The sequence below is a fragment of the Octopus bimaculoides genome, chromosome 23 (genome assembly GCF_001194135.2).
Source record: "Octopus bimaculoides isolate UCB-OBI-ISO-001 chromosome 23, ASM119413v2, whole genome shotgun sequence".
In the NCBI taxonomy this organism is placed as follows: domain Eukaryota; kingdom Metazoa; phylum Mollusca; class Cephalopoda; order Octopoda; family Octopodidae; genus Octopus; species Octopus bimaculoides.
The window spans coordinates 18950756-18965542 of record NC_069003.1 but is presented as its reverse complement, the minus strand read 5'-3'; the positions used below and the strand labels follow the sequence as shown (position 1 = coordinate 18965542).

General features: G+C 35.6%; 1 protein-coding gene across 4 annotated transcripts in view; it reads right to left on the bottom strand.

The window, feature by feature from the left end:
• Positions 1 to 14787, bottom strand: part of LOC106879043 (low-density lipoprotein receptor-related protein 1B) — a 208271-nt gene that overhangs the window by 142399 nt on the left and 51085 nt on the right. For all 4 annotated transcript variants that reach the window (XM_014928457.2, XM_052975989.1, XM_052975991.1 and 1 more), the window contains 9 exons: positions 14122 to 14367; positions 11788 to 11959; positions 10230 to 10449; positions 8336 to 8537; positions 7012 to 7131; positions 5525 to 5680; positions 5181 to 5306; positions 3559 to 3678; positions 1989 to 2095 (listed from right to left, as the gene is read on the bottom strand). In XM_014928457.2, the coding sequence (XP_014783943.1) occupies positions 1989 to 2095; positions 3559 to 3678; positions 5181 to 5306; positions 5525 to 5680; positions 7012 to 7131; positions 8336 to 8537; positions 10230 to 10449; positions 11788 to 11959; positions 14122 to 14367 (1469 nt within the window). The remainder of the gene's footprint in view (positions 1 to 1988; positions 2096 to 3558; positions 3679 to 5180; positions 5307 to 5524; positions 5681 to 7011; positions 7132 to 8335; positions 8538 to 10229; positions 10450 to 11787; positions 11960 to 14121; positions 14368 to 14787) is intronic.

Here is a 14787-nt window from a genome sequence, read left to right as displayed (position 1 = left end):
GGGGGTTTCCACAATCGCCATTTATTTCAATTACTCTTGTGAGGATATTCACATAAATCATTTTTTCATTTAATCCCCATTTTAATTTTCGTAAAAGTTTCCAAGTACCAATGCGGCTTTTTGGCACATCTTCAATTTTCCCCATTCATGAGAGGCGCCCAGCCATCATTCATCTGAGAGTCCATCTACAGAATGTCCTCAAATTTCTATACAGCATATTTTGCCTTTTTTTCTTCAAGTATATAAGCAACAATTTCATTCCCGAGCAACGCCGGGTGCCTCTGCTAGTATATATATATATATATATATATATATACACACACACACCTATGTAAGTACTGCCAATTATTAATAACAAATATATATAACAGATTGACACAGCTACATATCCATATATAAATTTCTGTAATGTCCATTAGTTAATTAGTCACATCCTCCATAATAGCCATGTTTGACTCTCTGGAAAATTTTTATAAAATTTTTATAAATCCCTGTTAATATATATTGATGAAAAGGTAGTTTCAAAGAGTCTGTTATTATTTAATATCACAAATTTAAATATTTGTTGCCAAGCTTTATGTTCACTGCGGAGTAGGTTTTAACATTTGATAGACAATATTATGTTCTAGCGAAATTTTATGTTTCATTTGCAACACAGTCTCCTGTTCTCTCTCTCCCGCCTCTAATCGTTTTCATTAATAATAATTTATTTAATATATATTCATTGCAATTTTTTAAATTTCAAGTTTTATTTCGTTATTTCAGATGTGGAAATCAGATATTTTGTTGATTTAAATTCGCTGTATAAATGCCCTCAGTTTATTGTTTATACAAACTGGAAAAAATTTTTATTGGACAACTTAACAAAACTTAGTGAAGCTTCGAACTCATGTGACTTATTTACTTTCTGTCGTTATCTAAGAATAATCAAGTGAATTTGTTACTATGGCTACTTGATATGCTATAGGTATTAAAATATCTCTATGTGATCACTGCTATTTTTTTTGCAAATTAAACATAGTTGGACTAACATGATGTTTGTTTAAAAAAGACATATCATGGCTGATAAAGTAACGAAAGCAATATTCACAGAGCAAGTGAGCACTATCATACAAAGAAATAATTAGACGTAAAATATTATAAAAATGATTAGAATTGGGAATCAAATGTGAAAATACTATCAAGTAGCTAGCAGAAAAACGCCAGGAGAGTGGTCTTTCTGCTAATATATATATATATATATATATATATATATATATATATATATAGAGAGAGAGAGAGAGAGAGAGAGAGAGAGTTATGCAAGTAAAGAAGACTGTTTGAGCTACATATACAATATATATATATATATATATACATGTAAACAGAGAGAAAATAAAGACTGAAAATATTCAGATGATGAATATTCATGTATAAATATATAAATTTCATATATTTATTAACATAGCAAACTTATACAGAGTACAAAGACACAGAAAATTAAGGATAGATATTTGGCGTTACAGGTCCAACAGCTGTTTCTGGGGGGCTTGGAATTAATTCATAATGTTGTCAGATGTAGTTCACAAAATGTCAAAGATATGCAACCAGTAGTGGAAGCATATAAACATTAGGTAGATCCATCATCAGGGTAAAGCGATAAGTATCTAACATTTCAAATCATAATGCAGTGAAATTTAAAGGCAGAATGGCTGAAGGAGGCAAACAGAAGTAGAGGGAGGAAGTAGGCAGCTTGGTTTATATATATAATTGATGTTTCAAATATATACATACTTACACGTGACATACTTTCATACAGTTTCTGTTTACCAAATTCACTTTCAAAGCATTGATCAGGGCTATTGTAAAAAATACTTGCCCTAAGTGCCATATAGTGGGACTGAACCTGAAACCACATGGCTGTGAGGCGAACTTCTTAACCTCACAACCATACCAATGCCTGCATTCCACAAACACCAACAATACTTATTATTGTGAAGCATACCAACCTCATCGGATCCATCAGGACAATCATTCTCTCGGTCACATCGGTGTTCATAAGGTATACATCGCCCATTGGTGCATTGAAAATAATCTGGTTTACAGGTGGAGTAAACTAGAAAAAGTAACAAAAAGAAAAAGATTGCATGATTAAATGAACAATGAAATGAGATGTATATTGTTAATATATCTTTGTTGATTTTGACAATAAAACTGCCTTTCTCTTTACCATCACCTTATTTAGTTAGAGGGGATCATAGTTTTGCAGGCTGCATAGCAACCTTACTAGTGTTGGCACCATGAAGAACAAATACCCTCTGTAAAGTGGATGGCATTTGGAAGCTGCAGAAACCATGTCAAAGCAGACATTGGGCCATGATGCAGTTTTGGGACCTGTTGAATCCTATCAAACCAAACAAACCAATGCAAGCATGAAACAGGGACGGTAAATGATGATAATGATGATGATGATGATAAGAGTGATAATGATAGTGATATTTTATCTATCTATTTTAGTCATAAGACTATGGCCATGCTGGGGCACCACCATGAAGAATCTTTTAGTTGAATCAATCGATCCCAGTACTTATTTTTTTAAAGCCTGGTACTTGTTCTATCTATCCATTGTGCGGAACTGCTAAGTTACAGGAACATTAACATACCAACACCAGTTGTCAAATGGTGGTGAGGGACAAACACAGACACACATGCATATATATATATATATATATATGTATACACATGACATTCTTCTTTCAGTTACCATCTACCAGATCCATTCATAAGGCTTTGTTTGGCCTGAGGCTATAGCAGAAGACACACATATTGGGACTGAACCCAGAGCCATGTGGTTGGGAAGTTATTTAGTTATTAAATCAACTGGCCTACTCCACACATGTAAATTCTTGGGTGGAATCACTGTGACACCCAGTGTGATGCATCTGTTGTCACATTAGATTACATGTGGTATCCATCAGATGGATTTTCACAGTTTTGGTTTATCCAGTTCCACCCAAGACACTTGGGCAAACCTGATGCTGAGGTAAAAAGCACTTGCTCTGACATGTCACATAGTGGGATTGAACCCAGAAACTCATGATTGCAATACAAGCTTCTTAACCCATTCAGTCATGCTGTACTCATTATGTATCATGTAGACAAACATACACACACGAGCATGTGTGCAGACACATATACATAAAGAAATGCTCACATACAAACTGACACACATGAATATCTCCAAGGAAATAAAAAACAAACAAATGCATACATATTCACATACCTACACATTAATGTATATATGCCATTGCATACATATATGAACGACAGCACACACAGAGAGAAATGTCCATATGCATATACATCAATGACTGTTTACACGCGCAGGCATGCACACATGAACATCAATCAGTATGTAGGCACACACACGTGCACACACATACATACGCAAGCCCACAGCACATGTGTTTCAGTAACAACTCAACTGTGTGATTTCTACAATAGTCAGCTCTGGTGAAAGTAAACCCGCTGAGAGATCAAACTGTGTTAACAGGGAAGGGAGGTAATTAAAATACTTACTGCATTTATCATCTTCGTCTTCACCACCAGGGCAGTCTTGATCATGGTCACACCACCAATTCTCAGGGATACACCGACCAACACTTGTACACATCCGGTGATTAGGAAGACATTCACGAGCTGCAGAGTTTGAAGAAAATGGAATACATTCTATATTTTTACCAACACAGTTACACATTGGTTTTTACAGAGTTTAATATGAATAATACTAATACTACTAATAATATTTATAACAATAATGGTTTCAAATTTTGGTACAAGTCCAGCAATTTTTGAGGGCAGGAAGGAGTTGATTTCACTGACCCCAGTACTTGACTGATACTTATTTTATCAATCCCAAAAGGATGAAAGGCAAAGTTGATTTTGGTTAAATTTGAATTCAGAATGTAAAGATTGACAAGGTGATGCTAAGTATTTTGTTTGGCATGCTAACAGTTCTGTAACTTTCAACCACAATAATAATAATAATAATAATAGTAATAATGGTTTCAAATTTTGGTACAAGGCCAACAATATCAGGGAGGGGGCAAGTTGATTACATCGACCCCAGTGTTCAACTGGTACTTATTTTATCGACCCTGAAAGGATGAAAGGCAAAGTCAACCCAATAGTAATAATAATTCTTTCTTCTATAGGCACAAAGCCAGAAAATTGGAGGGATTCGGCCAGTCAACTACATAAACCCTAGTGCTCTACTGGTACTTATTTTATCCACTCTGAAAGGAAGAAAGGCAAAGTTGACCTCAGTGGAATCTGAAGTTTGAATATATGACCAGAAGATATGGCATTAAGCATTTTATCCAACACACTAATGATTCTGTCAGCTTGATGCCTTAAAAATAATATTAAGTAATAATTCTATACTAGCACCTAACATTCTGCTGAAAACTTTTTAAGTAATAAAATCCTAACCCTGTAATGATTCTGTAACAGAATAACAGCAAATGACAAAACAAATTAGTTCTCTCTTTTACAGTAGAGAGTTTCTCACTTCTTTCAAAATGAATGTAAACAAGGTTTTATGTTTTATGTGATGTCATATGATTCAAAACAGACTGATTCCTGCAGTTTCATTTGGTACTGTGTTTTACAGGGAGCTGAAGAAATAATTATTTCATTCATGCTTGCATGGATGAAATGGTTGGTGGCCCCACATTATCCCTGACTGAACATACCTATGACCAAAGCATTCTAACCATGATCAACCTGTCCAGTTTATCTCAAACTACAATATGCAATATGGTCCGTCATTTTTGTTAAGAAAGCAGGATGTGATTCATGGAAGATTTGGTTGTTATTTCTAGTGAGAGGTTTTCATCATTGATAAGAGAAAGAGAGAGAGGATGGAATGGTTAAGGTACACACAGAGAATTTGGGATTTCAAGGTGTTAGGAGGGGCCAGTGAATCAAGGACTGAAACTGAAAGTCACTTAAATGATAAAACATGTCTGAGTATGTCTAAGCAGGTGTGTGTGTGAGGCAGAGGGGGGGGGGGGCAGAAAGTCAGTTGGTATTGCAGTAATTAAAACTATGGACAGCAAATGATATACATCCCATGACAGCTTTTTTCTCTTTTGATTTTCTTTTAAAGAATGGTTGCTGGTAAAATAGCACCAACTTACATCTGTTGCAGTTCTGTGGAGCTTCATCATCACCATTTAAACAGTCTTTCTCCCCATCACACATCCACTGTTGAAGAATACATTTGTTGTTACAACGGAACATGTCACTGTTGCACACAGTTGTACCTAAAAAACGGAAAGGAACACAATAAGTATGATATACAACAATGTCATGTACAACACAGTACAATACAGTATGATACAATTATACATATATACACACACACATATTACATATATAAATATATGCATACACATATATACAAGCATACACACATTTTAGAGAGATTTAGAGAGAACAGCAACATTTTTTTCTCTCTTTTTGTTTTTTTGTTTTTACTTACCACATCCTCCTTCAATGAAGGTACTGTTCTCATCAGAATTATCTCCACAGTCATTGTCTCCATCACACACCCACTCATTGGTTATACAAAAACCATTGTTACAGGAAAATTCATCTTGTGCTTTGCATTTATCTGGTTGCACGTATCCCTTAATTGCTGAAAAATCATAAAATTCAATCATGTCATTTTATATCAATTCAAAATAACATTGTTATGATTGAACACAAAAGTGCAGAGATGGTCTGGTGTTATTGGTGGTGGTGGTGGTGGTGATGGTGCTCATAGAAGTAGTATTGGTGTTGGGTGGTAATGGTAGTGGTGGTGATAATGTTAGTGGTACTAATGGTGTTGTTAGTGGTACTAATGGTGTTATTAGTGTTGATGGTAATGATGATGGTGTTTACAGTGGTAGTGTTGCTGCCTGTAGCAGTAGTATTGTTGCTGTTTGTAGTGGTAATGCTGTTGTTTGCTGTGGGAGTGTTGTTGCCCGTAGTGGTAGTGTTGTTGTTTGCAGTTGTAGTGTTGTTAATGGTATTTATGGTGTTGGTGGTTGTGATGGTGGGTTATAGGTGTAGTGGTGGTGGGGTTAGTGGTAGATGGCAGGATTAGTAAAGGTGATAAATTAAATGTTTTAAAGTCTTTATTTACATCACTTTACATTCTGAGTTCAAACCCTACCGAAGTTGACTTTGCCTCCTGCCTTCTTCCCAGGATGGTAGGGTGGTAATAAAATAAATAGCAAAGAAGTACTGAAGTTGATTTAACAAACTACGGTCCCTGCCCCAAAATTTGTAGCCTTGTTGTGCTCATCCACCCAAAATTTGCCATCTCATTGAGTCTATCATCATTGTTTAATGTCTGCTTTCCATGCTGACATAACTTGGTTTGAGAGGAACTGGTGAGTCAGAGGACTGCACCAAATTTCAATGTCTGCTTTGGTATGGTTTCTATGGCAAGATGCTGTTCCTAATGCCAACCAATTTACAGAATGTTCTGATTGCTTTGTAAAAGGCACCAGCACCAGTGAGGTCACTAAGTAATTTGCAAGACAAGACTCCTCCACCGAGGAAGAAAGTGTAATACTGAGGGAGGTGGCTTTATGTCAGATGTTGAGAAGTATGATAGAGAGGCAGGAACAGATGTCTTGTTGAAGAAGAGATATGTGGCTTCTCCAGTTGGAAAAAGAGAAAGAGATGGCAAGGGTGTGTCCTTGAAGTACAAGAGAAAATATAAGAGAAAGAATAGGGATAGAAGCCCATGGAAGAGTGAGTGGGTAGGTAAATGTGTGAGAGTGTTTGTTAAAAGAGTATAATAAATGGTTAGAGATAGGGACAGAGGTAGACAGTGAATAGGATACACAGGTGAAAGAATTGTCAATGGTGAATGTCAGTTTAGAGGAGAAGGGGAAGTCCCTCTTCGAAAATTTGTCACCAAGTTGAACCACAACAAACAAACAAAAGGGATATTTAACATACAGTGAATCTTACCTATACAGGTGTTGTTGTTAAGTTCTTTTCCAGCAGGACAAGCACAGACATAATTTTCACCAGTGAGGGAGAGACACAGATCTGAACAACCGCCATTGTCCTCACTGCATTTGTTGTTGCCTAAAGTTTATAGAAAAGTAAAACTTTAATATCTAAATGTATCACACACACACACATCAATGATGAAACCTCTAAGCCAGTGGTTCCAAAATTTATCACAGAAGATTTAAAAAAATAGCGAGGTGCAGGCTTGGCTGCAAGATTAAGAAGTTTGATCCCCAACCATGTGGTTCCAGGTTCAGTTTGACTATGAGAGAGAGAGGATTGCATCTATGAAGGGTTGTAATTGTTTTTAGAGAACTAACATAAATAAGCCTGGTAATAATATTTGTATTTTAACCACATTATCAAAACACTTTTTTCTTGGAATTTGAATATGAGTTGGACATAGTGTTATCAGCGAAGAAAAAACATGACTGATGAAGGACCAAGGTCCAGTTGAATCGTGTTATCTAAGTCCTGGCCTTTAATAATTTCTATAAAAGTTTAACATAGGGAGCACTGGTCCATGCAAATATCTTTGAAAAGACACAATTTTGATGGAACAGTATAAGAAAATATGGATAATACACCAGTGTTCAAAATTAGGTTCTGCGGGATTAAAATAATCATTTTTTGCTTTATCTTAGATGACAAAGGACTGAAATATGTGGCACCAAGCCAGCTCTGGTCAAACCATCCAACCCATGCATAGGATGGTGATGGTGGTGGGTGGGAGGTATATTTGAAAAGCATCATTCAATGAAAGGAGGGCTCTGGATTATAAATGGATGGTAACAGCTGGACTATGTTATCACCATCATCATCATCAACATCATGATTTAACAACAGTCTAAAATGCTGGCATGAGTTGAATGGCTTAACAGGGTCCAGCAAGCTGGAGGACTGTGTTCACTTCCAAAGTCAGCTTTGGCACAGTTTCTATGGCTGGGTACCCATCCTGATGCCAATAACTTTACATAGTGTATTAAGATACCTTTTTCTGTGACACTGACTAGTGATGTCACCAGATAACTTGGAACACAAAAAAAAACCTCTTGACTAAGTGGGGTTTAAGTAAAGGGGGAGGTAACTTCATGCTAAGTGCTGAGGGGCTTAAGTATGATAGAGAGAGACAGGCACATTGTTGTCTTGCTGTAGAGATACAAGGTTAATCTGTATCATGTAAATAAATGTAGGTAGGAGTAGCTGGAAAGAAGACAATCATAATGATAGGAAAATATTTTCAAATATCGAAAAATAAGATAGATAACAGTTTTATTACCAGGAGGAAGTTTCTTTGAGAAAAGTGTTAAGCTGTGTGAGAGGATGCTGTCAGCACTTCGGAGTGTGTAATGGTCTTTAGTTTTCAGGTTGTAAGCATTCAAGGATGCTGAGGCAGTGTAGTAGAGAATACCGTTGTGGACAACCAAATCATTGGGGTAATGGAGCTGAGGGTCTATTTTAGAAGAGAGAACCTCTTTACGCTGAAGAGAGAAATTTTATTATTATTATTATTATTAGGTTAGAAGAAAGTAAAACATACTATAGATAAATATAAATCGAAAATTTAATTCAGAGGCATAAGCATACCTGTCAGAGGGAAAGAGAGAGAGAGAGAGAGAGAGAGAGAGAGAGAGAGATGCACACACACACACAGAAAGAAAGAAAGAAAAGAATTGACTCAATGTTAATCTCAGCAACACTTGAACACAGAGCAGAGCCAAAATAAATAAGACAAGGGGTTTTATTCAACACACTAACAAGTCAGCTAACTTACCTCACTTTCTCTCTCTCTCTCTCACACACACACACACACAGAGGCAAATATTTTGTATGTCAAACCCAGGCTGTTATATTTGATTTGTTTGTCCACATAATTGTCTCCATAGCTCATAGCTACTCTATATCTGACAGAATTGGTCCCTCATAAAGATATCGGAATCTAAATTCAAATTTGAGTGCTACTAACTGTTTTCTATACCAAGAATCTCTCGATCTCATGTGTTGACTGTGTGTGTGTATGTGTTTGCATATGTGTGTGTGTATTGTTAAAAATATTATCAAACAAGTCAAAAGATATTGAAAAAATAAAAGAAAACGTGTTTTTCCTTTTTATTTGCACTAAATTAATTCCTAGGTGTATTATTCGACTGTAGTAGTGTACAATCAAATAATTTCATAATACAATAATATGCATTGTAAAACAGATTATTACAATCTAATTATTTCAAAAGCATTATTACATATTCCAAAACACATAACTACAATCAATTCATTTCAAAGTCATGAATTCCAAAGAACAATCAATGATTTCAAAATATCTTATTAAACTCTTCAAACTCCATAATTACAAAAATACATTGAAGTACAAAACTTCAAACTGGTCACACTTCTTACATAAGATATTCATTACTGCGTATTTGAGGAATGGCTTGCTACTAAGCCTTCATTTAATATGGTGCATCTAGCAGAAGTAACCTCATAAGAATCATTTAATGTCCGGTTTCCATGCTGGCATGGGTTGGATGGTTCAGCAGAGTCTGAGGAATCAGAGGCCTGCATCATGCACCAGTGTCTTCCTGGGGATGGTGTCTGTAGCTGGATGTTCTTAACACTAACCATCTTACAGAATGTGCTCGGTGTTTGTATATTTTTGTGGTACCAGCACTAGTGATGATCAACTTGTAACTAGGCAAGGCTAAGACACTGAAGTTTTCTTTATAACTGAGGAAGGAAGAGAAAAAACGTGTCTTCAAAAATTGAAGCAGAGTGCCAGTTTTTATACATACATACAAACAAATAAACACACACATGTGTGTATATGTGTGTGGTGCCAAGTACCCAGTACACTCTCTAAAGTAGTTGGCATTAGAAAAGGCATCCAGATGCAGAAACCAACCCGAAACAGACTATGAAACCTAGTGCAGCTTCTGACATTGCGAGCTCCTGTCAAACCATCCAACCCATGCCAGCATGGGAAAGATGCTAAATGACGATACTAAGGAGGATAGAGGTGGAAGTGACATAGGAAGAGAGGGAGTGAAAAAGTGGACCAGGAGAGAATGAGAAGAGGAGATAGAGAGGAAGAAGGGAAGAGAGAGAGACAGAGGATGGATGAGAGAGAGTGATGGAGATAGGTCAAGGACAGCAATAATAAAGAAATTGTTTTCACAAACCTCTACAGTTCCAGTTAAACTAGTTTTTTCAATCTTGTTAAAGGAGGAATCTGCCCAATAAAGTTCTTTATTTACAGAATCTAAAAAGAGACCAGTTGGGAAAAGTTCCTTCCCTGATACAAAAGTTTCTTGATCAGATCCATCCATATTAGCACGTTGGATTGTTGCTGTCGCAGTCGAGTTGACAGGGTAATAGACCCAGTTAGTCCAGTAAATGTGTCTGTAATGAACAGTAATTAATTGATTGGTTAATTAGGTTAATTAGTTAACAAAGAAAAAGTTAATGACAACAGCAACAATAAAGTTCATGGAAGTGAATAAAACATATTTTTTTTCAACGAATTACCCTCATAGAATTTTAATGGAAATGATTTCCTGTGGTGATGATGGTGATAGTAGTAGTGATGTGAAATATGGCAGTGGTGGTAGTAATGGTAGTTGATCTGATTGAAACAAAGAACATTAGGTTTCTGATTTTATCTATTGATTGCATCTCCAAAAATAAATGTCAGTGTTTGTTTCTCTTCATTCTTTTCCACCCATTTCTCCTGATGAAAAGAAACGGGGTAACAGTTATTGCACAGCTTCCCGTCCACTTCTCTAACAATTCCACCAATTCACCCACCTAGGATTGGTGATACTCTATTTTATCAACCTTGAAAGGATAAAGGGGAAATCTAACCTTGGTGGGATTTGAACTCAAGAAGCAGAGACTCAGATCAAAGTTTTCTATTTGATGCTCTATTACTGCTAATTTACTGCCTTCAGTGATATTAAACATGAATCCCTTAAATACTAACTCACATGAGACTGCCTTTGGTTCTATGGAACAAACTTCAAGTTAAAACTTCTTACAACAAAATTTCATGCTCATTTATGTTCCAAACACCAGCTTAATTTAGATAAAGCTAATATACTAAATTCATTATTTTAGTGAATAGTAACAGGAACATGGAAAATAAATGGGTGATAATAATAATAATAATAATAATAATAATAATAATAATAATAATAATAATAATAATAATAATAATAATATAAACGTATGTCAAGACCTACCAAAAACTGAGCATATATAAAGATCTGGAAATAGAAATTAGCAAAATGTGGAATCTGAAGACGAAAATAATACCTATTGTCATAGGTGCCCTGGGAATGACAGCGAAACGGGCTGATTACTACCTAGCTCAGATACCAGGAAACCCCAAAATGGCTGAAGTTCAAAAGATAGTGCTCATGGGAACTGCCCATATCCTACGTAAAATACTGTCTATGTGATCTCAAATTTCAAAACAAACACACAATTTTCTTATGGTTTCTTAAACATTCACTAGAACAAAACTGTACAAATCCAAATATATGGTACCCTAGGCATAACACCTACATGGACTTCTAACTTATTGTCTCTTGAGGTCTCTGGGTGAGACTTGGATCCAACTTGTACAAATGCAAAGCAAAAGTCAAACATAAAATAATAATAAGAAGAAGAAGAAGAAGAAGAAGACGAAAAAGAAATAGAAGAAGAAAAAGAAGAAGGTAGTGGTGGTGTTGTTGTTACCCTTCCAGTGGATCCACCACAATAGCTTTCGGGTGTATTGTGTTAGTAGTAATCACTTTCCAGCTTTCTCTGTGGTCCAAATTGAGAACATTGATTGTCTGAAGACGTTGATCAGTCCAGAAAAGATTTCTTCCAAGGGGGTCTATAGCCAGTCCGCCACATGTTATGGTCCCTAAAAGACAGGAAAATAAATAAAAAAGATAGAACTCAGCATTCAGAAAGAGTTACATATATTTAATTACATATCTATTATATAACTTGTCCTTTGATTCCAGTATTTGACAGGTACTCTTATTTTATTGACCTTAAAAGGATGAAAGGAAGTTGACATTAGAAGGATTTCAACTCAAAAAAACCCCCCAAAAAACAATGGGTCAGAAGAAATACCACTAAATATTTTGTCCAATGTGTTAAGGTGGTGAGCTGGCAGAATTGTTAGCATGCCAGGCATTTTGTCCGTCTTTATGTTCTGAATTCAAACTCCATCAAGGATGACTTTGCATATCATCCTTTTGGGGTTGATAAAATAAGTACCAGTTGAGCAAAGGGGTTGATGTAATCGACTTACCGGCTTCCTTGAAATTGCTGGCTTTGCGCTAAAATTTCAAATCAATATTTTGTCTGAAGTATTGATTCTGCCAGTTCACTACTCTTAACAGATTCTGATTTTGGCACAGGGCCAGAATATCAACTTAGAACAGAATAACAGGTTGTAAGTAAATCGTTGCTATCATCATCTGGTCGGGTGACTTGTTTGGACTAATGCAATTCTTCCGCACCAGTGATTGAGGGAAGTAGTATGAATGTCTGGTTTGAGTTTTAGTCACATAAATCTTTCACTAGCTAAAATAACTCATCAGCACACACCACAACTACAGATGATAGCAGTAGTTAACTAAATGGACTGGTTGATCCTGATTGTTGACAGTTTTTTATCTGTTCATTTGCTCAACATCTTGTAATATTTGCCATTGATTCAGTAAGATTAATTTGCCCAAATGGGTCATATCCACCATACTGCATCTGATGGATTTCAACAAACTCTAGCTTGGGTGGTTACATGCTAGTTAACCCATAGCTGGGATCCTGACAGGTACTACTAGTCTGGGTTTAGAGTAGACCTGGAAATAAATAGTGGCTAAGAGGTGGTTCCACACAACTCAAAGCTCTGGAACTCTCAAACCAGAGCCCAAATACAGGATACAGATTAAGGTCAGGATATTTGTTTAACATTCTAACAAGTCTTCCCTCACTGTCATGGGTATTTGATCAATTAGACCAATTCCATTGACAATTCTACTACCAATAAACTGCTCTCACTTCTTGAGATATTTAATCAGTTTGACCGATTCTCAACAACATATTTATTTTTGACAATTTATCAAGACACACTTCACATACAAATTTGGCAACATTTTATTAGAAAAGATTCATGTTGTAACTCAACCGAGCAGCTACAAAAACTCAATCTTTCTGAGTTATTCCTAAATTACAAACCTAAATTTGTTGATATGATTTTTTTTTATTTTAAATATTTAGGGGGCAGGGAATGGAACCTAACTACCATTTCAAAAAACTATAGAAGACAACTTTTTAACCACAGAGCCACATCTGTACAAACTACTATATACAGCCAAACATCACACACAAAATAAGTTCAATGCACTCTGGAATTGTTAAAGACATGCTTCCATGTTTCTAAAATTGAATATTATAAATAAAATAATAATGAACACACACATACTGATGAACAAAATGAATAATAATAATAATCTTTTCTACAATAGGCACAAAGCCTGAAATTTGAGGGGAGGAGACTAGTTGATTACATTGACCCCAGTGATTCACTGTTACTTAATTTAATTGACCCTGAAAGGATGAAAGGCAAAGCTGACTTTGGTGGAATTTGAACTCAGCATGTAGTGACAGGTGAAATACACCTAAGCGTTTCATCCAGCATGCTAACGATTCTGCCAGCTCACTGCCTTTAATATAATAATCCTTCCTACTATAGGCACAAGGCCTCAGATTTGTGGGGAGGGGACTAGTTGATTACATTGATACCAGTACTTCACTGCTACTTTATTATTCAACCCCGAAAGGATGAAAGGCAAAGTTGATCTCAGTGAAATTTGAACTTAGAACGTAGCGATGGGGTGAAATACCGCTAAGCATTTCGTCCAGTGTGCTAACGATTCTGCCAGCTCGTTGCCTTATATAATAATAATAATAATAATAATAATAATACCAATAAAATGTCAAAAGTTTTGATGCATAACTTTTGACCTACCTTGTATTGAAACAACATAAAAATTTTCAAAAATGGTAACATACCATGTGTAACATTGACAAAATTTTCTATAAGTGTTTCATTGTTTACATCATATCGACCAATCTGTCGCCGTGCAATGTCAGAGTAGAAAATATGGCCTGACTGGGAATCAAAGGCAATAGCTGCAGGTCGTAATAAACCTTGGACTGGTTTCATCATGTCATTCTTAAAATTTGGTTGCATCGATGCCCCAACGATTGTTCCTTCTTCAGCATTTGTATACAACAGGAATTCAGATTCATTTATTTCTAGAGTAAATAAAAATTTTAATCATGTTAATTATTCTGCACTAAAAAGACCAAATTACCATATTTGATGGCATAAAAGAGACATGGATGTGCATTTTAAAAAACCCTGGCTTGAGTGGTTACATGCTATTTAATCCACAACAGGCAAAAAAAAAACCAGAAATCTTTTTAGTGTATCAAAGCTTATGGAAGCCCCTACTTCACATATAAGATCTGGGGTAATTTTTGGAAACATTTTTTGTGAGGAAAAATGGTTGCCTTATATGCTATTAAAGAACTAATAACTAATCTTATGTATTTGACACAACATTTTTTTATTTTCAAAACAAATAAAATCATAATAAATATTTCAAACAATTTTTCAGCAGCTAATAAATTACAAAAAAAAAAAACTTAGATTTACTTCAGCTCAGTCTAATT